Here is a 25,301-nt window from a genome sequence, read left to right on the forward strand (position 1 = left end):
TGATGAAAAGTGGTGGTAGAAACTGTAGGAAAAGATTATCACAAACTACACTTAAAAAAAAATCACTGCTGCCAAATTTTAAGGTAAAGCCCCATTGTCATCATTCAAAGCTAAAAAAAATTGTGTCTCTCCTTTCTTCTACCAATTCACTAGTTGAAAACATACAATAAATTAAAATATATTGTTAACAGAAATATCACAAAATCTCACCATTCAATTCATCTGAACATTAAGGGCTGACTAACCTGCAAGTTATGTGCTGGGAAATACAAAATAAAACAAAACAAACTCTCCTCTCAATCAGCTTACATACATTCTTGTGGGTGGACTACCACATCTACACAGTTAAGTAAATACAAATGATACAACTGGTGCTGTTCTTCTTCACCTCTACCTCTTAGCTTCCCTGAGTTCGTTCAAGATTTAACCAACACAAGAAGGATCTTTGGAAAGGAGAACAGTTTATGACCAAACAAGAGATAGAGAATATTATGAAATGCAAAATGGATGATTTTGATTACATTAAAAAGTTTTTGTACAAACAGAAGCAATGCATCCAAAATTAGAAGGGATGCAGAAAGCTGGGAAATAATTTTTATAGCCAATACTTCTGATAAAGGCCTCATTTCTAAAAAATATCAGGAACTAAATCAAATTTATAAGAATCCTAGTCATTATGAACTGGCAGTTTTCTGATGAAGATATCAAAGCTATCTATTGCCATATGAAAAAATGCTCTAAATCACTAATGATTAGAGAGATACAAATTTTAAAAACTTTGAGGTACCACCTGACACCTATCAGATTGGCTAATATGACAAAAAAAGAAAGTAACAAATGTTGGAGAAGCTGTGGAAAAACTGGAACATTAATGCATTGTTGGTGGAGCTGTGAACTGATCCAGCCATTCTGGAGAGCAATTTGGAATTATGTCCAAAGGGCTATAAAGCTGTGCATACCCTCTGACCCAGCAATACCACCTTTGGGTCTTTTCCCCAGAGATCATAAAAAAGGGAAAAGGACCCACATGTACAAAAATATTTATAGCTGCTCTTTTGTGGTGGCAAGTGTGTCAAGAAAATGGAATATGATAGATGAGATTTAGCAGATATTCAGGGGCCCACCTGGAGACTGAGTTAAACCGACTGAAATGGATAAGGCAACTGACTGTTGGCTGCTTACTAAACTGTAAGCACATTGGGATGGTACTTAAGAAAGTAATTGTTCTCAGAAGCTAACAACTTTGAACTTTGACCACCTTCGGGCCCAGTGAACCAATCAGCTTGAAGAACCTCCCATTTCTGGGAGGGGAACAGGAAGGAGGAAGGGGACACTGTCTAGAGAGCCGGGATTTTTTGGCTTCAAGAGATCTGTGTGGTGGCAGTTGACTTCAGAAGTGGGAGCTTAGGAAGTTTAGGATCGCCAGGTTATAGGAAATCTGTTCTCAATCTTTCTCTTTCTTTTACTATCTTTCAATAAACCCTTAAAAAACCTAAACTCGTTTATCAGTGATTTTAGTCAGTTTCCCCCTAAAACTGGGGGGGGGGGACAGATTAGAATCCATATTTAGAAATTTAAATTACACACAAGGAATTGGAAATTGAGGGGATGTCCATCAATTGGGGAATGGCTGAACAAGTTGTGGTATATGAATGCGATGGAATTCTATTGTGCTGTAAGAAATGATGAGCAGGAGTTCAGAGAAACCTGGAAGGACTTGCATAAACTGATGATGAGTGAGATGAGCAGAATCAGAAGAACATTATATACAGTATCATCAACATTATGTGTTGATTAACTGTGATAGACTAGATTCTTCTCACTAATCCAATGATACAAGAAAGTTCCAAAGGACTCATGATGGAAAAGGCTCTCCAAATCCAGAAGAAAAAAAAAGGAACTGTGGAATATGGATGCTGATTGGACCACACTATTTCTTTTGGTTTTGGTGCTGTTTTTCTGTTTTGAGGTTTTTCCTTTTTGCTCTGATTCTTCTCTTATAACATGACATGCAGAAATATGTTTAAGTTATTTATATATAACCTATATCAGATTACCTGCTGTCTAGGGGAGGGGGGAAGGAGGGGGGGAATTTGAAATTGGAAATAATATATAAACAAATGTTGAAAACTATCTCTACATGTAACTAGAAAATAATAAAATACTTTTATTAAAAAAAAAAAAAGATTTAACCAACACCTCAACATGCTACCCATACTATGAACATCTTGTTTCTCCCTAGTCCATTCCCAAGCCTAGACTCTACTGGCTTCCTGGCTCATATATATATCTATGTCTTTGCTTTATTATCCTAGCTAGAACCAGGCCTTCTCCCCATTTCCTGGCTATCTCCACAGCCCGCTCCTTTCCTCCTCCCCATTAGAATGTTTTTCAAAAAAGGTCAAGAATATCAAGGGAAGGGGCAGCAAATATCAAGGGAAGGGGCAGCGCAGTGGATAGAGCACTGGCCCTGGATTCAGGAGTACCTGAGTTCAAATCCGGCCTCAGACACTTAACACTTACTAGCTGTGTGACCCTGGGCAAGTCACTTAACCCCAATTGCCTCACCAAAAAAAAAAAAAAAAAAAAAAAAGAATATCAAGGGAATTAATTTTTTAAAGTGGGAAAAAAGGGTGTCTAGCAATATCAGATCTCAAATCATACTTCAAAGCAGTAATTAGCAAAATTACATGGTATTGGTTAAAGCATCAGGGTGGCACAGTAGATAGAATGCCAGGCCTGAAGTCTGGAAGACTTATCTTCCTGGGTTCAAATCTGGCCTCAAACACTTAGTAGAGCTATGTGACCCTGGGCAAATCACTTAAACATGTTTGCTTCCGTCCCTCATCTATAAAATGAGATAGAGAAGGAAATGATAAACTACAGCAAAATCTTTGCCAAGAAAACCCCCAAATGGCATCACGAAAAGTAAGACACGACTGAAATGGCAACAACAACAACAAAACCTAGAAAAGCTGATCAGTGGAACAGATTGGATATACAATATACAGAAGCAAAAGTACACAGTAGCCTAGTGTTTGATAAACCCAAAGATAGCAACTATTGGGACAAGAACTCAATATTTAACAAAAACTGTGCGGAAAACTATAAAGGACTATGGCAGAAACTACATATAGAACAACATGTCATACCATATACTAACTTAAACTTCAAATGAGTACATTCTATAAAGAGTGATTTCATAAATTAGAGTAACAAGGAAAAAATTATTTGTCAAATCAATGGATAGTGAAAGAGTTCATGACTAAATAATAGAGAGGCTCACAGAAGGTAATATGGACAATTCTGATTATATAAAATCAAAAAAGGTTTAGCACAAATAAAACCAATGCAGCTAAAAATAGAAGAAAAGCAAGGTAAATGGGGGGGAGGGTGGGGGGGGATCTTTTCAGCAAGTTTCTTTGATGAAGGTCTCATTTCTAAGATATAAGGGATCTGATTCAAATTCATAAAAATAAGCCATTCCTCAAATGATAAATGGTCAAATATGAACAGGCAGTTCTCAGAAAAAGAAATCCAAGTTATCAATATTCATATAAAATGCTCTAAATCGTTAATTAGAGAATGCAAATTAAAACAACTCTGAGGTACCACCTGACACCTATCAGATTGGTTAAAATGACAAAAAAAGGAAAATAATAAATGTTGGAGAAGCTGTGGGAAAATTGGAACACTAATGCATTGTTGGTGGAGCTGTGAACTGATCCAACCATTCTGGAGAGCAATTTGGAATTATGCCCAAAGGGCGATAAAGATAAACAACTCTTAAAATATTAGGAATACAATATAATCATCAGCCATAATTGCACTGGATTTATGACCAAAAAAATGATACCCACTTCCTCATAGAGCTGACAGACTCAGAGCAGAATGAAGGCTTTAAAAAAAAGGCCAATGTAGGAATTTTTTTGGCTTGCTGTTACAGTGAGAGGTGGTATTGACTGATTCACCAAGTGGCTGAGATACAAAAGAGAGGCTCGGTAAAGGCAGTGCAGTGGGGATAACTTTTAGAAAGACCTGAGAGATGGAGAAATTGGAAGTTACAATGAGGATGAAGACAGGGTTAGAGGCTTATAGGAAAAGATGGAATAATAAAAGATTTTAATCAGATAGAGGAATATCAGAGTTCATGAACATGGAAGTGAAACATTTATGATCACATACAAAGATATCACTATCTGTGTGTATAGCTGGGGTAGAGCAGCTTCCAAATTATTTCCCTGTGTCCGGTATCTCTTGTCTCCAATTCATTCCTCCACAGAGCTGCCAAATCATATTCCTCAATCACAAACAGGCACGGTTACTTCTTTGATAAAAAGCTCTTGCAGGGGGCGGCTAGGTGGCGCAGTGGATAAAGCACTGGTCCTGGATTCAGGAGTACCTGAGTTCAAATCCGGCCTCAGACACTTGACACTTACCAGCTGTGTGACCCTGGGCAAGTCACTTAACCCCAATTGCCCCGCAAAAAAAAAAAAAAAAAGCTCTTGCCTCTAGGACAAAATACAACCTCATATGTTTGCCTTTTAAAGTGCTTCATAATCAAGCAATCAGTTTTTTCTTTCTTTCTTTTTTGTGGGGCAATGAGGGTTAAGCAACTTGCCCAGGATCACACAGCTAGTAAGTGTCAAGTGTCTGAGGCTGGATTTGAACTCAGGTCCTCCTGAATCCAAGGCTTGTGCTTTATCCACTGTACCACCTAGCTGCCCCAGCAATCAGTATTTTTTTTAAGCACCTCTACTCTAGTTTACTTTTGGGGGGTGGGGCAGGGCAATAAGAGTTAAGTGACTTGCCCTGGGTCATACAGCTAGCGTCAAGTATCTGAAGCTGGATTTGAACTCAGGTCCTGAATTCAGGGCTGGTACTTTATCCACTGCACCACCTAGCTGCCCCCAGTTTATTTTCACAAGTTTGTTGCATGTTCCTGTCCTTTACACACTGTGCTCCTGCCCATTTGCTGTTTCCAGTATGACATTCCAATTTGTGTTAATGTGCCTTTGCATAGGTTGTCCTGCAACCATAGCATGTACTCCCTTCTCATCTCCAACTTGTAGAATGTCTAACTTCCTTCAAGGTTCACCCCCTCCTATAAGAAGACTCTGATTCCTCCTCCTCCCAGAAATTATTCTGTATATATTTTGCATTTAATTTTCTCATATATGTTATTTCCCTTGAACAGACTAGTATATTTATATTTCTTAAACTTTAAAAAAAAAAAAGACCAGAGGGCAGCTGGGTGGCGTAGTGGATAAGGCACCGGCCCTGGATTCAAGAGGACCTGAGTTCAAATCCAGCCTCAGGTGCTTGACACTTACTAGCTGTGTGACCCCGGGCAAGTCACTTAACCCCCATTGCCCCACCAAAAAACAAAACAAAACAAAAAGACCAAATGGCATGAAAATTTTCATTCATTCTAAATTAATGAGACTTTGGGGTTTTTTCCCCCACACATTGTGTCTAGTGTCCATCTATATGTCCTCCGGTAACACATCTGTCATTCAATTGTTCAGCCGTGTCGGATGCTATGACCCCATGGACCATATCACAGCAGACCTTTCTATTCTCCACTATCTCTCAAAGTATGTCAAAGCTCATGTCTGTTGCTTCCATGACACTATTCATCTCATCCTCTGTAGTCCCCCTTTCCTTTTGCCTTCAATCCTTACCATCTCCAGGGCTTTTCCAATGAGTCTTGCCTTGTCATTATGTGGCCAAGTATCTGACCTTTGTAAAGAATTGTTATTTGAGGTTTTTATGACCCCATCTTTTGGCTAGAATTTGAAAGAAAAACCTCAGCATGCACTGGCCTAGGACTCCGCAAACCTAAGCCTCCATGGGCCTGGCAAAATTATAATGATTGGAAGCCTAGTGAGGGCAGTCATGTGACTGTCAGAGCGGCCTACTGTGTCAGAGACTCTAAAAAGTCTTCTCCAGCACCACAGTTCAAAAGTGTCAATTCTGTGGCACTTGGCTTTCTTTGTAGTACAGCTCTCACAGCCATACACCGCTATTAGAAGATGCATCTTCCTGAGTCCAGGCCCAGCATTCCACCCTTCCTGTGCCACCCCAGCTGCCCCGCCAGTAGCCAAAGATGAAGACCCTAAATAGTTGAGCAGCAAGATATGCAGAAAGACCATTGGCTCTGGAGTCAGAACACAGATGCAAATCTCACTTCTACTATTACTTTATGTGAACTGGGGCAAGTTATACAAGTCACTTAAGCTCTCTGAGCTATAGTTTCCTCTACAAAGGTAGAGAATCAGTGGCCTCAATAATCTCTTCCAGTTCTAAAATCTATGATCCTAAGAACCATATAAAGCAGATAATACTAATGGTATTATTCCCATTTTTAGAGATAAAGAAACAAGACTCAGAGAGGTTAAATGGATCACTGATGGTCAACATAGCTAATAAATATCTGAGATGGGACCTGAACTTTCTTCCACTTCTAAGGTCTGCTAGTCTACTCACTACATGATGGGGTATGTTATATACATTAATTCATTCAAATCAGTAGGATTAGTAGGATGACTGCAGGTATCTGGGCAAGAAGGGAAGAAAGCCTGAACTAGGGTAGTCGCTGAGAAAGTAAAAAGGACATGGATTCCAAAAATAGTAAGTAGAAGGTTCAACTATGTTGAAATGACTTCAAATACAATTCTGGTAACAAACTGTAACCACTTTCTAAGGATTATCCTAGTTAAGCTCGGAAAGGTTGATTATCATTAGGCTGCCACTAAGTAATTCTTTTGTCATAATAACCCATGAAACCCAAAATACAAAATGATACTCAGTCCTGTGTGGCTTCTGCAGTTGTGGTGGCAATAGTGAAAAAATGGTGGCAATATAGTATTGGGGTCATCAATAAATACTAACAACTTCTATTACTTAAATGTGAGATCTTTCAATGGACAATTGGTCCAGTGATCAATAAGGAAAATGTACAAGTGTAGGAAATGATTTATTATGACATTCTCCAAAATAATGGAAACCAAAAGCAAAAAATGGAAAGCATGGTTCAAAGGTCTTCCTCAGAGGCAAATAAAAGAATTACGTGAGCTGGCTTTATTGTGCATTCAAAGGAAATAAACAATTCATGGGATATGTGGTCATCTTTTAATACAGAGTTCATGATGAGCATTGATTAAAAAAGAAAATCTGGAAAAACTGCTACCTATATGCCAACAATAATCTGTTACACAGGATGAAGAGGTACAGAAATTCTACTAAGTGCTCAGTAAGACCCTTCAAACAAAAAATATATGTTAATACTAGGTAATTTCACTGCAAATGTAGGCAGAGGGTGAGATAGCAAAAAAAAAAAAATGTTCTGAAAATATGGCCAAGTAATAAGAAAGAAAGAGTCCAAAGACCTGTAGACTACATAGAAGTCCTCCATCTAAAAATAATAATATGGGGCGGCTAGGTGGCGCAGTGGAATAAAGCACTGGCCCCTGGATTCAGGAGTACCTGAGTTCAAATCCAGCCTCAGACACTTGACACATACTAGCTGTGTGACCCTGGGCAAGTCACTTAACCCCATTGCCCTGCAAAAACAAAAAAAACAAAAATAATATTTACTTCTAGAACTAGAGAGGTTCTAGACATGCAAACAAATAACATAAAAAAAGAAACTTTAAAAAAAAAAACTGCACTATTCACCTCCTGGTGTAAGGAAGTGGCTAGAAAAGGTACCCTAAAAATTGTCTTCACCCAACCCTGGCCTGCATGGCTCAGTAGGTAGTGATCCTACCTTGCTTTGAAACAAAAAAACTGTACAAGAACTTTGTTGAAGATGATTGCACTCACCATGGTACATGAAATGTGAGCACTCTTATGAACAAAACAAAATCCAGACCTCAAAGTCGAACAGCTCTTGTTTTGACAGAACTCAAACTGATGTTACATCCAAATAACAGCCCTGAGTGAAACAAAGCCAATAAATGAAGGCCAGCTTACCAACAGATAGGAGCTGGAACACATTTTTCTGGGGTAGGTACAACGAAGTGGATCAGTGTGAAGTTGATATCGGTTTTTCAGTCAAACTAATCTAGGCAACAAGCTTGAATGCTTACAAAAAAGAGTGAATGACAGGACTAATGACAATGCGAATGCCACTTGCAGGAAAAAAATGCCATGCCATTCATTATCAGTCTGTATTCCCACCCATGACTAAACACTGATGAGGTCAAAGAAAATTTTATGAAGACCTGGAGACACTCATCATCAGTATATAAAAAGAGGACAAGCTTATAATTCTAGATGATTTTAATGACAGAGTAGGCACAGATATGGCAGGGAATCCTTTGAGGAATGGAATTGGAAACAGCAACAGCAATGGTCACTTATTACTGAAGACTTGTGGTGTCTCATGACCTTCTCTCATCACCAATACTGTCTTCCATTTACCAAAATGCAATAAACTTCATGGATGCACCCTCACAGTAAACATTGGCATTTAAAAGACTATGTCATTATAAAGAAAAGAGACAGACAGGATGTGAGCGTGCTGGGACTGATCATAGACATCCTCTCTAAAGCTAAATATTTGCATTCAACAAAAGCAGTGCCATCAAGGGAAGACAATCACTAGAAGACAATGTCAACAGATAGAGCATTTTGTCTAAGCATGAACAGTTCATTGCCAGCTTGGAGTGAAAGCTGGGCCAACAGCTGGCTGGAAAAGGAGTGAATAGCTTTCAGAGATTTGGTGTACAACACTGAATTTACTCATCTGAGCTAGAACACTCATAAACATCAAGACTGATTTGATGAAAACGATGGGGAAATTCAGAAGCTGCTAACTGAAAATCGAGAATTCCAAGGATTTACCAGTAAGAACAATTCATTCATCTCTAAGAAGGCAACACCTGACTGGATCAAAAGCAAAGTGCAAGCAAACTTAGAAAGATGCAGTTTTCTTGGTCAGAAGACAGAGGGGCAGTTAGGTGGCACAGTGGATAGAACACCAGCCCTGGAAGTCAGGAGCTACCTGAGTCCAAAATCTGGCCTCAGACACTTAACACTTACTAGCTGTGTGACCCTGGGCAAGTCAACTTAAACCCAGTTGCCCTCCCTAAAAAACATAAAACAATACAAAAAAGAAGACAGATAAAATTCAGTTCTACACAGATAGTAACAATCCAAGCACTTTTATGAAGCCTGAAAACTATTTATGGACGAAAGACCTACAATGTCATCTCAAACTTACTGGTGATGGAACCACGTTGATTAGTGATAAGGACATGATCTCGGTGGAGATGGGCCTGAACATTTTCATAGTGTTGTCAACAGACTATCATCAATCAATGCTGAGACACTGACCTCACTCAGGTGAAGTCAAACCTTCTCTAGCAAATTTCCAACTGAAGAGAGGTTTTGAATGCCATTAAGCTTCTCTATGTAGCAAAGCAATCCGTGCTGAGTCTATTCCAGCTAAGATTTATAAGGCAGGAGGAGGTTATCCCTCAGGAGGAGTTAAGGAAAGGGAAATACGTAGTCATAGCCAGAGTCCTTAATAGTAATGATCCTTCACCCTGAAAGATGGTCATCTACCTGAGAAACAGTGTGGATTCAGAAAGCACAGAGGAATGGTCAATATGGTGTTTGCTGCTTGACAAGTCAGGAGAAATTCCAGGAGCAGAACAGAGGTCCACACACAATGTGCACCAATCTAATGAAGGCTTCTGACACTGTCAGTCATTAGGGCTTGTAAAAATCATGGCAAAATTTGATTGCTGGGAGAATTTTATCAGTATTGTATACTTAGTTTCATGATAGCATGCTTGCCCTTGTTTTGCATATTGGATTTTGCTCTCCACAACTTTCCCAGTCCACAATGGAGTGAAGCAGGGCTGTGTACTTGATCCATGCTTTTTAACATGTTGTTTTCAATGATGTTGTTGGACATCTCTCAAAACAGGAAGAAAACAGCATCAAGGTCAGCTACATGCCCTGACAGTAAATTATTTAACCTGAAAAGTCTACAAGCCAAGACTGAAGTGGACAGAAAGTTGGCGTGCAGCCTTCTGTTCGCAGATGATTGTGCACTCAATGCAGCTTGTGAGGCCGATACAAAAAAAAGGTATGGATGATTCTCTGCTGCCTGTGTTAATTTTGGACTAACAATTAACACCAAGAAAATGGAGGTTCTCCACCAGCTGGCACCATACCATGCATACATGGTACCCATCAGATTTGGCAAATGGAGAAATGATGAATGCTGTGGATAAATTAACTTACTTTAACAAAATTCTTTTCAGGGATACATAAAGATGATGAGGTTGATGCACACTTTGCCAGAATAAGCTCAGTGTTTGGGAGGCTCTGAAGGAAGGTGTGGGAGAGAAGAGTATTAGACTGCCTACTAAACTGAAGGTCTACAAAGTCACTGTACTAACCTCATTTGTTCTATGCCTGTGAAACCTGAATAGTGTATCAGCTCCATGCTAGGAAACTGAATTGTCTTAGGGAAGATTCTGAAGATCACCCACCAGGCAAGAGAAAGTACCAGAGACTGAGGTCCTTTCTCAAGCTGAACTACCAAACAACTCTCTACTACAGAGAGCACAACTCCAATGGGTCTGGCCACATTGTTTGAATGCCCAAACATACTTTTGCCCTAAAAGACTATTTTATGGAGAACTACTCACACAAAGCAAGCACTCACGTAGAGGTAAAGAGAAGAGATACAAGGACACTCCAAGGTCTCTCTGAAGAACTCTGGAATTGATTGTGAGATTGTGGGAAACACTGGCAGAGGATCACCCTGCATATATGCCCTACATCAAAGAAAATGCTGTATTCTATAAGTAAAGTAAAATTACAATAGCTTTTCAGCTTTTTTTATTTCTTTTGAGAAAAGTGAAACACAAATTTAGAGAAATCTCCACCACAAATGTTCATATGGACCATTAGTGCCTGACCTATGGTAGAGCCTTCCATCCTCATATTCATTGATTAGCCACAGTACTGACACACTATACCATAACCCCCAACATAGTAATGTTATTTTGGGCCTCTTCAAGAACAAAGGACAGGGGCAGCTTGGTGGTGCAGTGGATAAAGTACTGGCCTGGATTCAGAGTACCTGAGTTCAAATCCAGCCTCAGACACTTGACACTTACTAGCTGTGTGACCCTGGGCAAGTCACTTAACGCCCATGGCCCCGCAAAAAACAAAAACAAAAAAACACAAAAAGAACAAAGGACAACAACCATTGAAATTAATTAAAGAGAGCATTGAGGAGCAGCTAGGTGGCACAGTGGATAGAGCACTGGCCCTGGATTCAGGAGTACCTGAGTTCAAATCTGGCCTCAGACACTTAACACTTACTAGCTGTGTGACCCTGGGCAAGTCACTTAACCCCAACTGCCTCACTAAAAAAAAAAAAAAAGAGAGAGCATTGAAAGAGGAATAAAAAATAGGGTGGGAAAAAATAGGATCTTAGATTGTCTCTATGACAACTGGGGAATGGCTAAGCAAATTGAGCAACATGAATATAACAGAGTACTGCACCGTATGAAATAATAAAGGAAAGGATTTCATAGAACCATGAGTATTATTAAATGAAACAGAGCGAAGTGAGCAGAACCATGGAGAACTAGTTAAAGGACGAAACAATGTAAGGAAAAACAACGATGAAAGATTAAGCACTCGGATCCAATGCAATGACCAATCACAAATCCAGAAAAGTTATCATGAAGCATTAAACCCACCTCCTGACAGAGAATACAGAAGAGGCATATATTTCTGGATATGCCATTGTGCAGATTCATTTTGTTTGCCTATGCTTTTTTTGTTTTGGTTTTTTAAGTTTAAAAATTCCTTAATTTTTTATTTCTGATACCACCATCACAAATTACATGGTAATATACCTAATGTATTGAAAAGAAAAGAAAAACTACAACACATAAAAGGTCTCAGGAACGTACATCTATTTGATACATCACATTAATCAATAGCCTATACTTTTGCAAACTGTGTTTGTGACAGTCCTGATAAGAATTTTCTTCCTTCTGTGGTAGATTTGTGTGTGTGTGTGTGTGTGTGTGTGAGTGTGTGTGTGTGAGTGTGTGTGTGTCAGATTTTTAAAGTTTCTCTAATACATTTGAGATGACTGTCAAAGTAACCTGGTTTCTTAACAACTCATTCTGCAGCTAAAAACTGTAGCTTTCTTCTGGTGAGTTTTTAGAATCTTTTGTTCTATATCCACCACTTCCACCACCAGAACCACCACCACGCAACCACCTGATCTCCTTCTACCAAAATTGTCTCCTTTCATGAGTTCATAATTTGATTGCTGCTGCCTACTCGAATTTCCACAATCACTATAATTCCTGATGCCATCCCAGTTACCAACACCAAAATTTTCTCCATCATATCCACCACCACCACCACCATTGCCCTCTACTACTGTTGCTAGGATTGCTTCCCATAGTTGCCACTATCTCTACCAAATTCATTATTTCTACCACCTCTACCTCTATAACTGCCTCTGCTACTACAACTACCACACTGCCATCACCATCAACTACCTCTTCCATCAAAGTTTCCACCATGACCAAAGTCCGCTACACAGCCCACAAAATCACTCCAAAACCTCTGTGAGCCTGCAGACTAAATAAATCTCTTGCTTCAAAAGGGCCTTTTTCAATTCAGTTATGCCCATTAATAGTATATTTCTGAATAAAGTTTTGTTAACTATCATGATCATCAAAGTTACAAAAGCAAATCCTCTCCTTTCCACCCTGACAATCTTCCTTAACCTTCCATGGTTTCAAATTTTGCCATATTTTTTCAAAACGTCTCTTAAATTACATTCTTCTGTGTCTTTAATATCACCAACAAAAATGTCTCATAGTTAGCCATGCACCAAGGTTTTATAGATCCTCACTAGAAAAAGCTATCTTTGGTTCAACTATATGCCATCAAACTTAGGTGGCTGAGCACACACTGCTGAATCTTCTACTTCTACACAAGAAAAAGTCACAAAGTCAAGTCTGGAATGTTTTCTTTATCTCATCACCACGAATTCTATGAGTTTTTCATTTTTCAAAGTGTTCTCTTAAACTATCATCTGTATATCTGAAGCTCAAGACATCAATAAAGTTTTCTTAATTGCTCTGGTTTCTCTGGATCACGAACCTCTTCCTCCTCCCCAGTGGCAACAATGACCACAGTCAGGCCGAGGTTAGCAGGGCAGATGTTTTACCTCCATTTTGAGACTGAATTTCAACTGCCTTCAACTCTGCCTATGTTTATTTGTTATAAGGTTTGGGGGGGGGTCCCTTTCAGTTTTTTTTTTAAGTGAGGCAATTGGGGTTAAGTGACTTGCCCAGGGTCACACAGCTAGTAAGTGTCTGAGGCCAGATTTGAACTCAGGTACTCCTGACTCCAAGGCCGGTGCTCTATCCACTGCACCACCTAGCTCCGCCCCCCCCTTTCAGTTTTTATGGTGGAGAATGGCTAGCAATAGTGACACCAAAAGAAATGAATAATAAAAAGAGGGCTATTTTAACATTTTTTTAGATACAACTAGGTGGAACAGTAGATAAAGTGCCAGGCCTGGAGTCAGGAGACCTGAGTTCAACCTGAGCCTTGGATAACTAGCTATGTATGACTGGCAACTGGGCAAGGCACTTAATGATTTTTGCCTCAGCTTCCTATGAGCTGAAGAGGGAAATGGCAATCTACTCCAATATCTTTACCAAGAAAACCCCAAATGGATCAGACATGACTGAGATGATTGAACATCAACAAAAGCTGCACATAAAGGAACAGAAGTTCAGAAGAAAGCACAGATAAGCAGTAGTTTTAAATGTAGTATGCAGAATTGATTAAATACATTATTAAAAAACAAATCGTATGAAACTGAGATTCATAACTTCATACCAAATGCTCTGTTCTACTACACCTATGAAAATGTGCTTTTGGAGGGGGGTGTTATATTCTGAATTTTTTTTTTTAAATCAAGAATTCTAATCAATGCAATGACCAACCATGACTTCAGAGAACTAAGGATAAAATGCACACTTCCCACCTTTTTACAGAAGGGTGACAGACCAGATGTAAAGAATGAGACATATACTTTTAGATACCAATGTGTGCATTTGCTTTGCTTGACTACTCTTTTGTTATAAGATTCTGGCTTTGGGGGTTTTGTTTCTGTTTTTGCAAGGAGGGAGAAAATGGAAAGAGGAGAACCAGGGATAATGATGCCAAAAAAGAAATGAGAATGACAGTATCCATGAAATATTTTTTTTTTAATGTACAGAAGAGAGAACAAGGAAGCTTAGAGGAAAACAAAGACAAGTGGGACAGCTTTGGAACTTATGTGCTGAATTTATTATCTTTTTAACTTAAAAAAAAACCCCGTACATAATAGAGTCATTGCTTCATGTAGAATCCTCTTTCTTCTGATATTCTCTGTATATAGAAATACTTATAATTATTGGTGTTGTTTGAATTCAGAACAAAATACAAACTTTAAATAAAAATAAGCCTCCTTGAGAGCAAAAACTCTTTACATTTGGTTGGCACATGGTAGGCAATTGATATATTTGTACTGACCCACTGATTAAAGACCTATCCCTTCATCGTTCCAACTAATCAGCCACCTCCTTGAGAACAATTCTAATAAATCCAAGCTGTGCAGAAGACTGCTTAATTATATGACTACCATACCTAATGTTTAAAATTTTTCAGAAAAGGAGATTAAATATCCTTTCCTTAACAACCTGCTATAACCAAGAAATGACAAAGATGCCAACCTAAGTCATTTAGAACTTCAATAATCCAATACCATGTCCAGCTATAAAATAATGAAATTCGGTTTTGGCTGCTGCTGTTTTAAGCATGCTATGGTTTGACAAGTAAAAGATTGCTGAACCTTTCAAACTAGCCACCCAGTAGGCTATGTAAGAATGCACAGGGGGAGGGGGCGAGGTGTGCAGCCATTTGTTTAGAATTTTGGAACTGCTTTCTGAGATGGTTTATGAGCCAAAGAAAATAAATCACGTTATTTTATGATTACACATTTTGGGTTTTGTTTTTTTTTTGTTTTACTGGGCAATGAGGGTTAAGTGACTTGCTCAGGGTCACACTGCTAATGTCAAGTGTCTGAGGTCGGATTTGAACTCAGGTCCTCCTGAATCCAGGCCTGGTGCTTTATCTACTGCACCACCTAGCTGCCCCCTAAATGCATTCTTAAAGTTGACAATTTATCACAGAGAAGCTATTCAAAATGATGTGCCATAGGCTTTCAAAAAAGGAACTACAAATCCAGGTCATGACACTTTATTATCACACTTCATATACTTTAACAGTGCTGAGGTTTTTCATAAACTCTAATAAATAACTGTAGCAGAAGAGAAGCTGTCTCTCCCTAACAGGATGTTAGGATGTTAACTAGAACATTATGGTCTTCAGCATTATACATGTAACTGAGATAAAGGAATAAAATAGCCAGCAAAGCAGATCTCCCAAACACAGACTTCTCTACTTTTGTGTCTAGAAGAATACACTCTCCTTTGTACCACTAAGTTACCCCATTCATTACTCTAGAGAACTTCCTGATCACTACACAGGTAATGAGGATTCTTCAGCAGCAGATACAAAAGGCAGCTTTACAATCAGATGGGAGTGAAGCCTATGATCACTTAACCACATTGCTTTCGTATGGCACTATAAAGACTAATTAGGGAGTGAGCTTTTTTTAATGAGAAATTTTTTGAAATGGAAAATATTCAATTAATTTTATGTATAGCAATTGGTGTCTAACATATCATAAATGTTAAGTGTTCAAATAGCTACCTTGTCTTTTCTACTGCAAATATATACAATTTCTATTTTATTCACAGTAGCATTTATTATTATTTATTAACAACAGCATTACCTTACCCTAAGGACTGAAGAACACAAAGCAGCATAGTGTTCACTTTAATAATCTCTCAACTCTGCTGAGGTCCCTTCCAATATTATGATTCTAATGAACACAAAAATGAAGGTCAGATCATATCCTTTCTTCCCATAGCATTTCCTGCAAAGGAGAACATATCCCTTTGCAAATGGCTGACCTGCTCTACTATAGCTAACTTCTTCTCTACTTCAAGCACTAGCCAACCCCCTCCCTAATACAACCCCAAACTGCCTTTAGAGTACTAGAGTTAACCACAAAGTCCAAGAAAGTAAAACAGTGTTTCCAAATATTCACGTGACAGTAGAAGAATATTATACTTCTAAGGGAACTTCCATTTGGCCACTCAAATTACTCAAAAACATTTTGTAGGCACCAAGGTTGAACAGACAGAAATTTTAAGCTTGTAATACCAAATTTATCTAAAGGGCCACCGAGTAAGCAAACAAATAAGGAAAACATCCAACTTTATCCATGGAATGATGATACTCACATATTTTGCTTCCAACTTCTTAGCCAACATTTCTACCTCATGCCTCTCTCGATGCTCATCATTAAACAGATCTTCTGAGTGATTGGGCTTCTTCTGATGCAGCACAAATTAGAAAAAGAAAAAGAGAAGCATTAGTTTAATTTAAACAATGGGTTTACACACATATATTAGTGATACTGAAAGCAATTTCTTAAAAGACTGGCAAATCCTAAGCCTTTTAAGACATTTTTTCTCATAATGAACAGTATTATTTTCAGTGTGACTAGGTTTGGGATATTATATTCTGTTTCTCTGTATCTAGGTACTTAGAAAATTCAAATTAATGAAAATTTTGAAATAATTCCTTCAATAATCTGACAAATTTATCAAAGCAGAGATGATAAAAGTACAACTAAAAATCAATCAATTTGTTCATTACTTCACTAACTAAAGATGAGGATTTTATGTTAAGAAAACCCTTCTAATAGAACATCTCTTGATTATTAAATCAAGTAGCTTTTCAGATACCCACATATAAATTATCTACCTCATGGATTATCCACAGTTAATATTAAATCCCAGACTACCTCATCCTCTATCAACCAGCAAATCTTTTATACTTCACTGCTGGCCTCCTCAATCAATGGTAGGTACTAAGAAGAATACACACCAGTTTTAAGGAGGCTATGCAAAACAGAAAGGACAATTTTTTTTTTACAAAGAACAAAATTCATACAGTATATTTCAAAACCAAAAGAAAATGGATTTTTGATTATTTGTAACTTTGTATTATGTGAAACTGTTTCCTTACTGTAGTATGAATGAAAGGAACTGACAGGAGTCACATTAAAATAAATGTGAACAGCTTTAGTTGTTTTTCTTTAAAAGCAAGTGCCGAGGGCAGCTAGGCGGCACAGTAGATAAAGCACCTGCCCTGGATTCAGGAGGACCCAAGTTCAAATCCCACCTCAGACACTTGACATTTACTAGCTGTGTGACCCTGGGCAAGTCACTTAACCCTCATTGCCCTGCCAAAAAAAAAAAAAAAGCAAGTGCCATTCTCTCACAATCACTTTCTTTTTTTTTGTTGTTTTTGTTTTTTGTTTTTTGCAGGGCAATGAGGGTTAAGTGACTTGCCCAGGGTCACACAGCTAGTAAGTGTCAAGTGTCTGAGGTGGGATTTGAACTCAGGTACTCCTGAATCCAGGGCCGGTGCTTTACCACTGTGCCATCTAGCTGCCCCCCCACAATTACTTTCTACTTCTCTTAATGTCTTTTGTCAATTGTTTGAGTTTGCTCCTCCAACAGAGATGTTATCATCTCAGGACACATATAAACAAGAAAGGATCTGTTCACAGGGGAAGACACTATTTTTCATTTAACCATTTATAACTTCCCAGAAGAAAAAATTTTAAAGGTAAGAAATTATTTTGGTTTTTTGCATAAAAAGCCAAAAGAAACTACTTCAGTAAAAGCAAAACACCAGGTGGCACAGTGGATAGAGCATAGGGCCTGGAGTCAGGAGGACCTGAGTTCAAATCCGACCTCAGACACTTGACACTTACTAGCTGTGTGACCTTGGGCAAGTCACTTAACCCCAATTGCCTCATCAAAAAACAAACAAAAAAACAAATGAACAAACAAACAAACAAAAACAACCAAGGTATATCTGCACATGCATTACTATGTGCAGTTTTGGTTGATACCTCAAGACAGATGAAAGGAACTGAAAAAGGTACTCAGAAGGCAGAGAGCCTTCCATATGAGAATAAACTAAAAAGATTAAGATCCTTCAGATTAGAAACACAATGGTTGGGACAAAACGATATGATCAAAGTTAATGCCATAAGAAAGAATATATACAGATTGTACAGATTTGATCCCCAAATTGCTGAACATAAGAACTAAGAGATATTTCTCCAATCTTTAATGAAGATATTTTAGACTCAATTAAAAACAAGTGTCACTTTATACTTTAGACTACACATGAAATTCATTAATCAGATGATATAGGTGAAAAATAGAAACTGCCTCAAGAAACAGCAATATAAAAAAGTATGACAGAAAAGAAGTTGACACATACATAAGTCCTCTCAGTAGGGAGGAAAGGAACAGCAGGTACAGACTACTGCATATGCTAAAAGAATTGTTTGCTTTGTCAGTGCATGGTTGATTTAGCCTAAATGTTATTGTTTCCAGGGAGAATTCAATGGGGGAAAGGGTGGGGGAAGAGTGTATCTTGGAAAACAATTTATGTAAATAAAGTTAAATACCCAAAGGCATTAATTTTTTTAAAGGTAAGGAAAAAAGAAATTGAAATGGCAGAAAGGTACAAAATGAGCTAGCTACACACATAAATCCCATTTAAATTATCTTTCCATTGATCACATTAGAGTAACTATTAATTTATTTGAAAATGTTTTATTTTTATTCATGCTTTTTGCCATAACAGCCTGTCATTTCCTCTCACATTTTGCTATAAATGTAATCTGGTCTATTGTTTTTCCTAATGAAAGGTTTATTTAATTTTTTTAAATAACACATGGCAAAACTATGACACATTAAGGGAAACTTTTGGATTGTCCAGGCCTAATCTTAACTGTCGGAGTTTGAAGTAATGGAGGCATAACCACATCCCCTTCATACCACTGTCAAAGACCTGGGATAGACAGGCTATTTGTCTGGCCCAATAACGCATTTCTTATGTACTCTGTTGTTGGTCAGTCCTTTCCTAGTGTCTAACTCTTCGTGGCGCCATCTAGGGTTTTCTTGGCAGAGATACTAGAGTGGTTTGCCATTTTCTTCTCCAGCTCACTTTACAGATGAGGAAACAGACCAACAGGGTTAAATGACTTGCCTAGGATCACACAACTATTAAGTATCTGAGGCTAGATTTGAACTTGGGTCTTCCTGATAGGCCTGGCGCTTTATCCACTGTGTCACTTAGCTGCCCCCTTATGTACTACCAAATATTAGTGCAAAAATACAAAGATAACCACATAGGTTTTCAGAAGAAAGTGAACTGATAAGGCATCTACTTCATTTCTCTCTAGAACTCACAATCATTCTCGGCAACTTAGGTATCTCATACTGGATGCCCCATTGGCATTTCAAACTCAACCTTTGTAGAAGTATTAATTATATTATGCTTTTTTGCATATTGTGTTTAAGTCAAACCGTAGTATTGGATGCTCTTCAAATTCAATACTCCATCTCCCACTTTTGTGTGTCTGTACAATCCATCTTCCTCCAGAATATAACCGGAATATATTCTCTCAATTCTACCTCTCAAAATTAAGGCTCGGATTCTCTAAGTTGTTAGTATTCCCTCTCTACCTTACATTTATTTATTTCTATGCATAGATTGTATTTCCCCAATAAGAAAGCTACTATGGAGACAGGGAAGACCAAAACAAACTCAGAAGAGGACAACACTATCAAAATGTCTCCAAGCAAAGCTTCAAAGGGTAAGATGAAGTGGTCTCAAGGCTAAAAGGCCTTCTTGGAAGAGCTCAAAAAGGATTTTTAAAATCAAATAAGTGCAAAAGGGGAAGGGAAAGGGGGGGACTGATAGAAGGGAGGACAAAAGCAAGGGAGAAAAGGGTAAAGAAAAGAGAGGGGGGTGATAAAAAGGGAGGGCAGATCAGGGGGAGGCAGGGGTAAGAAGTAAAACGTCGGTGAGGAGGAATAGGGTGAAAGAAGGGGGGAAAGTACAAAGGGGGTAAATAGAATGGAGGGGAACAGACAGTCAGTAATAATAACTGTGAATGTGAATGGGATGAACTCTGCTATAAAACGGAAGCGAATTGCAGAGTGGATTAAAAACCAGAATCCTACAATATGCTGTTTACAAGAAACACATTTGAAGCAGAGAGATACACACAGAGTAAAGGTAAAAGGCTGGAGCAGAATATATTATACCTCAGCTAAAGTAAAAAAGGCAGGGGTAGCAATCCTTATCTCAGACAAAGTGCAGGCAAAAATAGATCTCATTAAAAGAGATAAGGAAGGAAATTACATCTTACTTAAAGGTACTATAGATAATGAAGTAATATCAATATTAAATATGTATGCACCAAGTGGTATAGCATCCAAGTTCTTAGAGAAGTTAAATGAGTTACAAGAGGAATTAGACAGTAATACTATACTAGTGGGGGATCTGAATCTCCCCCTCTCAGAATTAGATAAATCTAGCCAAAAAATAAATAAGAAAGAAGTGAAAGAGGTGAATAGATTACTAGAAAAGTTAGACATGATAGATGTCTGGAGAAAATTGAATGGAGATAGAAAGGAATATACCTTTTTCTCAGCAGTACATGGCACATTTTCAAAAACTGACCATGTATTAGGGCACAAAAACATCATAGTCAAATGTAGAAAGGCAGAAATAGTAAATGCATCCTTCTCAGATCATGATGCAATAAAAATTACATATAAGAAAGAGCCAGGGAAAAGTAGAATGAAAATCAATTGGAAACTAAATAATTTCATTCTAAAGAATGAATGGGCCAAACAAGAAATCATAGAAACAATCAATAACTTTATCCAAGAGAATGACAATAATGAGACAACATACCAAAATCTATGGGATGCAGCCAAAGCAGTGCTTAGGGGAAAATTTATAGCTCTAAATGCTTACATGAATAAAAAAGAGAAAGAGGAGATTAATGAATTGGGCATGCAACTTAAAAAGCTAGAAAAAGAACAAATTAGAAATCCCCAATTAAACACTAAATTAGAGATCCTGAAAATTAAAGGAGAAATTAATAAGATTGAAAGCAAAAAAACTATAGAATTAATAAAACTAAGAGCTGGTTTTATGAAAAAACCAATAAAATAGATAAAATATTGGTTAACTGGATTTAAAAAAAGAACGAAAACCAAATTACCAGTATCAAAAATGAAAAGGGTGATGTTACCACCAATGAAGTGGAAATTAAAGCAATAATTAGGAAATATTTTGCCCAACTGTATGCCAATAAATTTGACAATCTAAATGAAATGGATGAATATTTACAAAATTACAAACTTCCCAGGTTAAATGAAGAGGAAATAAAATCCTTACATAAACCCATATTAGAAAAAGAAATTGAACAAGCCATTAATGAACTCCCTAAGAAAAAATCCCCAGGGCCAGATGGGTTTACAGGTGAATTTTACCAAACATTTAAAGAACAATTAATTCCAATATTATACAAATTATTTGGAAAAATAGGTGAAGAAGGAGTTCTACCAAATTCGTTTTATGACACAAATATGGTGGTGATACCAAAACCAGGCAAAGCAAAAACAGAGAAAGAAAATTATAGACCAATTTCCCTAATGAATATTGATGCTAAAATCTTAAATAAGATATTAGCAAGGAGATTACAGCAAGTGATCACCAGGATAATACACTATGACCAGGTGGGATTTATACCAGGAATGCAGGGCTGGTTCAACATTAGAAAAACTATTAACATAATCAACCACATCAATAAGAAAACCAACCAAAATCATATGATTATCTCAATAGATGCAGAGAAAGCTTTTGACAAAGTACAACACCCATTCCTAATAAAAACACTAGAGAGTTTAGGAATAGGTGGAGCTTTTCTTAGAATAATAAACAGTATCTACCTAAAGCCATCAGCAAGTATTATATGCAATGGAGATAAATTAGAGGTCTTCCCAATAAGATCAGGGGTGAAACAGGGATGTCCATTATCACCCCTATTATTTAATATTGTCCTAGAAATGTTAGCTTTAGCAATCAGAAAAGAGAAAGGAATTAAAGGAATTAGAATAGGCAAGGAGGAAACAAAACTATCACTCTTTGCAGATGATATGATGGTATACTTAAGGAATCCTCAATTAACAACTTTAGCAAAGTAGCAGGATATAAAATAAATCCACATAAATCATCAGCATTTCTATACATGACCAACAAAGTCCAGCAGCAAGAGATAGAAAGAGAAATTCCATTTAAAGTAATGGTAGATAATATAAAATAGTTGGGAGTCTACTTGCCAAGACAAACCCAGGAACTCTATGAACACAACTACCAAACACTCTTCACACAAATCAAATCAGATCTAAATAATTGGAAAGGTATCAATTGCTCATGGATAGGCAGAGCTAATATAGTAAAAATGACAATACTGCCTAAATTAATTTACTTATTCAGTGCCATACCAATCAGACTACCTAAAAATTATTTTATACAGCTAGAAAAAATAATAACAAAATTCATCTGGAAAAACAAAAAATCAAGAATATCCAGGGAAATAATGAAAAAAAATTCACAGGAAGGTGGGTTAGCGGTACCAAACCTGGAGCTTTACTATAAAGCGGCAGTCATCAAAACTATCTGGTACTGGCTAAAAAATAGAGTGGTAGATCAATGGAATAGGCTAGGCTCAGGAAATGCAGTTGTAAATGACACTTAGTAATGTAGTGTTTGATAAAACCAAAGACTCCAGCTTCTGGGATAGGAACTCAGTATTTGACAAAAACTGCTGGGAAAACTGGAAGATAGTATGGCAGAAATTAGGCATAGACCAACATCTTACTCCTTATACTAAAATAAGGTCAAAATGGATACACGATTTAGACATAAGAGGTGATACCATAGGTAAATTAGGAGAGAAAGGAATAGTCTACCTATCAGATCTTTGGAAAGGAAAACAGTTTATGACCAAACAAGAGATAGAGTATATTATAAAATGCAAAATGGATGATTTTGATTACATTAAATTAAAAAATTTTTGTACAAACAGAAGCAATGCATCCAAAATTAGAAGGGAGGCAGAAAGCTGGGAAACAATTTTTGAGGCCAGTACTTCTGATAAAGGCCTCATCTCTAAAATTTATAGGGAATTAAATCAAATTTATAAGAATCCAAGTCATTCCCCAATTGAGAAACGGTCAAAGGATATGAACAGGCAGTTTTCTGATGAAGAAACCAAAGCTATCTATTCCCATATGAAAAAATGCTCTAAATCTCTAATGATTAGAGAGATGCAAATTAAAACAACTCTCAGGTACCACCTGACACCTATCAGATTGGCTAAAATGACAAAAAAGGAAGATAATAAATGTTGGAGAAGCTGTGGGAAAATTGGAACACTAATGCTTTGTTGGTGGAACTGTGAACTGATCCAACCATTCTGGAGAGCAGTTTGGAATTATGCCCAAAGGGCGATAAAGCTGTGCGTACCCTTTGACCCAGCAATTCCACTTTTAGGTCTTTTTCCCAAAGAAATCATGGAAGGGGGAAAGGGACCCACATGTACAAAAATATTTATAGCTGCTCTTTATGTGGTGGCAAGGAATTGGAAGTTGAGGGGGTGCCCATCAATTGGGGAATGGCTGGACAAGTTGTGGTATATGAATACAATGGAATACTATTGTGCTGTAAGAAATGATGAGCAGGAAGAGTTCAGAGAAACCTGGAGGGTCTTACGTGACCAGATTTCAGAATTATTTGGTCAAGGAGAAAATACTGCAAGCAGCTGGAAAGAAACAAGTCAAATATCAAGAAGCTACAGTCAGGATTACATAGAATTTGGCAACTTCAACATTAAAAGATCAGAGGGCTTGGAATATGATATTCTGGAAGGCAAAGGAGCTTGGATTGCAACCAAGAATCAACTACCCAGCAAAATTGAGCATAATCTTTCAGGGGAAAAGATGGACATTCAATGAAATTGAGGACTTTCAAACTTTCCTGATGAAAAGACAAGAGCTGAACAGAAAATCCAATCTTCAAACACAAGACTAAAGAGAAGCATAAAAAGATAAACAGGAAAAAAACTACAACCATGTTATTCAATAAGCTTAAACTGTTTACATCCCTACATGGGAAAATGATATCTGTAACTCTTGAGAACTTTATCTCTATTAGGGCAGTAAGAAGATGTATACTTAGAGACAGGGTGTGGGTATAAGTTGACTTTGATGCGATGATATAAAAAAAAATTTAGGGGTGAAAAAAAGGACTGTACTAGAAGAAGAGGAAAGGGGTTGGCAGAATAGGGTAAAGTACATCACATGAAGAGGCACAAAAGATCTATTAAAGGAGAAGGGAAGTGAGCATTGTTTGAACCTTACTCTCACTGGATTTGACTCAGAGAGGGAATAACATACACACTCAGTTGTGTGGAGAAATTTATCTTACCCATTAGGGAAGAGTGAAAAGGGGAAAGAAGGGGGGGGGGAGGCTGATACAAGGGAGGGCAAATTGAGGGAGGTGGTGGTCAGATGCAAAACACTGGTAAGGAGAGACAGTAAAAGGAGTGAGAAAATTATAAATGGGCGGGGGGGAGAGGAGAGGGGAGACACATAGGATAGAAGGAAATACATTGTTAGTAATCAAAACTGGGAATGTAAATGGAATGAACTCTCCTATAAAAAGGAAGCAGATGGAGTGGATCAAAAACCAGAATCCTATAATACGTTGTTTACAAGAAACATCTGAAAAAGAGAGATCCACACAGAGTAAAGGTAAAAGGCCGGAGCAAACTAAATTATGCTTCAGCTGAAATTTTTTTAAAAAGCAGGGATAGCAATCCTGATCTAAGATAAAGCAAAAGCAAAACTAGATCTAATTAAAAGAGATAAAGAAGGAAACTATACCTTGCTAAAAGGCACCAAAGACAATGCAATAATATCAATACTAAACATATATGCATCAAGTAGTATGGCATCTAAATTCTTAAAGAAGTTAAGTAACTTACAGGAAGAAATAGCAAAACTATACTACTGGGGGACCTCAACATCCCCCTCTCAGAACTAGATAAATTTAACCAAAAACTAAATAAGAAGTTAAGGAGATGAACAGAATTTTAGAAAAGTTAGGGGCAGCACTGGCCCTGGATTCAGGAGGACCTGAGTTCAAATCCGACCTCGGACACT

The 25,301-nt window shown here is 37.6% G+C and overlaps 1 protein-coding gene across 3 annotated transcripts in view; it reads right to left on the reverse strand.

Moving 5' to 3' along the window:
* Window positions 1-25,301, reverse strand: part of UBN2 (ubinuclein 2) — a 119,284-nt gene that overhangs the window by 84,136 nt on the left and 9,847 nt on the right. For all 3 annotated transcript variants that reach the window (XM_043965300.1, XM_043965299.1, XM_043965301.1), the window contains exon 2: window positions 16,428-16,520. In XM_043965300.1, the coding sequence (XP_043821235.1) occupies window positions 16,428-16,520 (93 nt within the window). The remainder of the gene's footprint in view (window positions 1-16,427; window positions 16,521-25,301) is intronic.

This window comes from Dromiciops gliroides, chromosome 5 (genome assembly GCF_019393635.1).
Source record: "Dromiciops gliroides isolate mDroGli1 chromosome 5, mDroGli1.pri, whole genome shotgun sequence".
In the NCBI taxonomy this organism is placed as follows: Eukaryota; Metazoa; Chordata; class Mammalia; order Microbiotheria; family Microbiotheriidae; genus Dromiciops; species Dromiciops gliroides.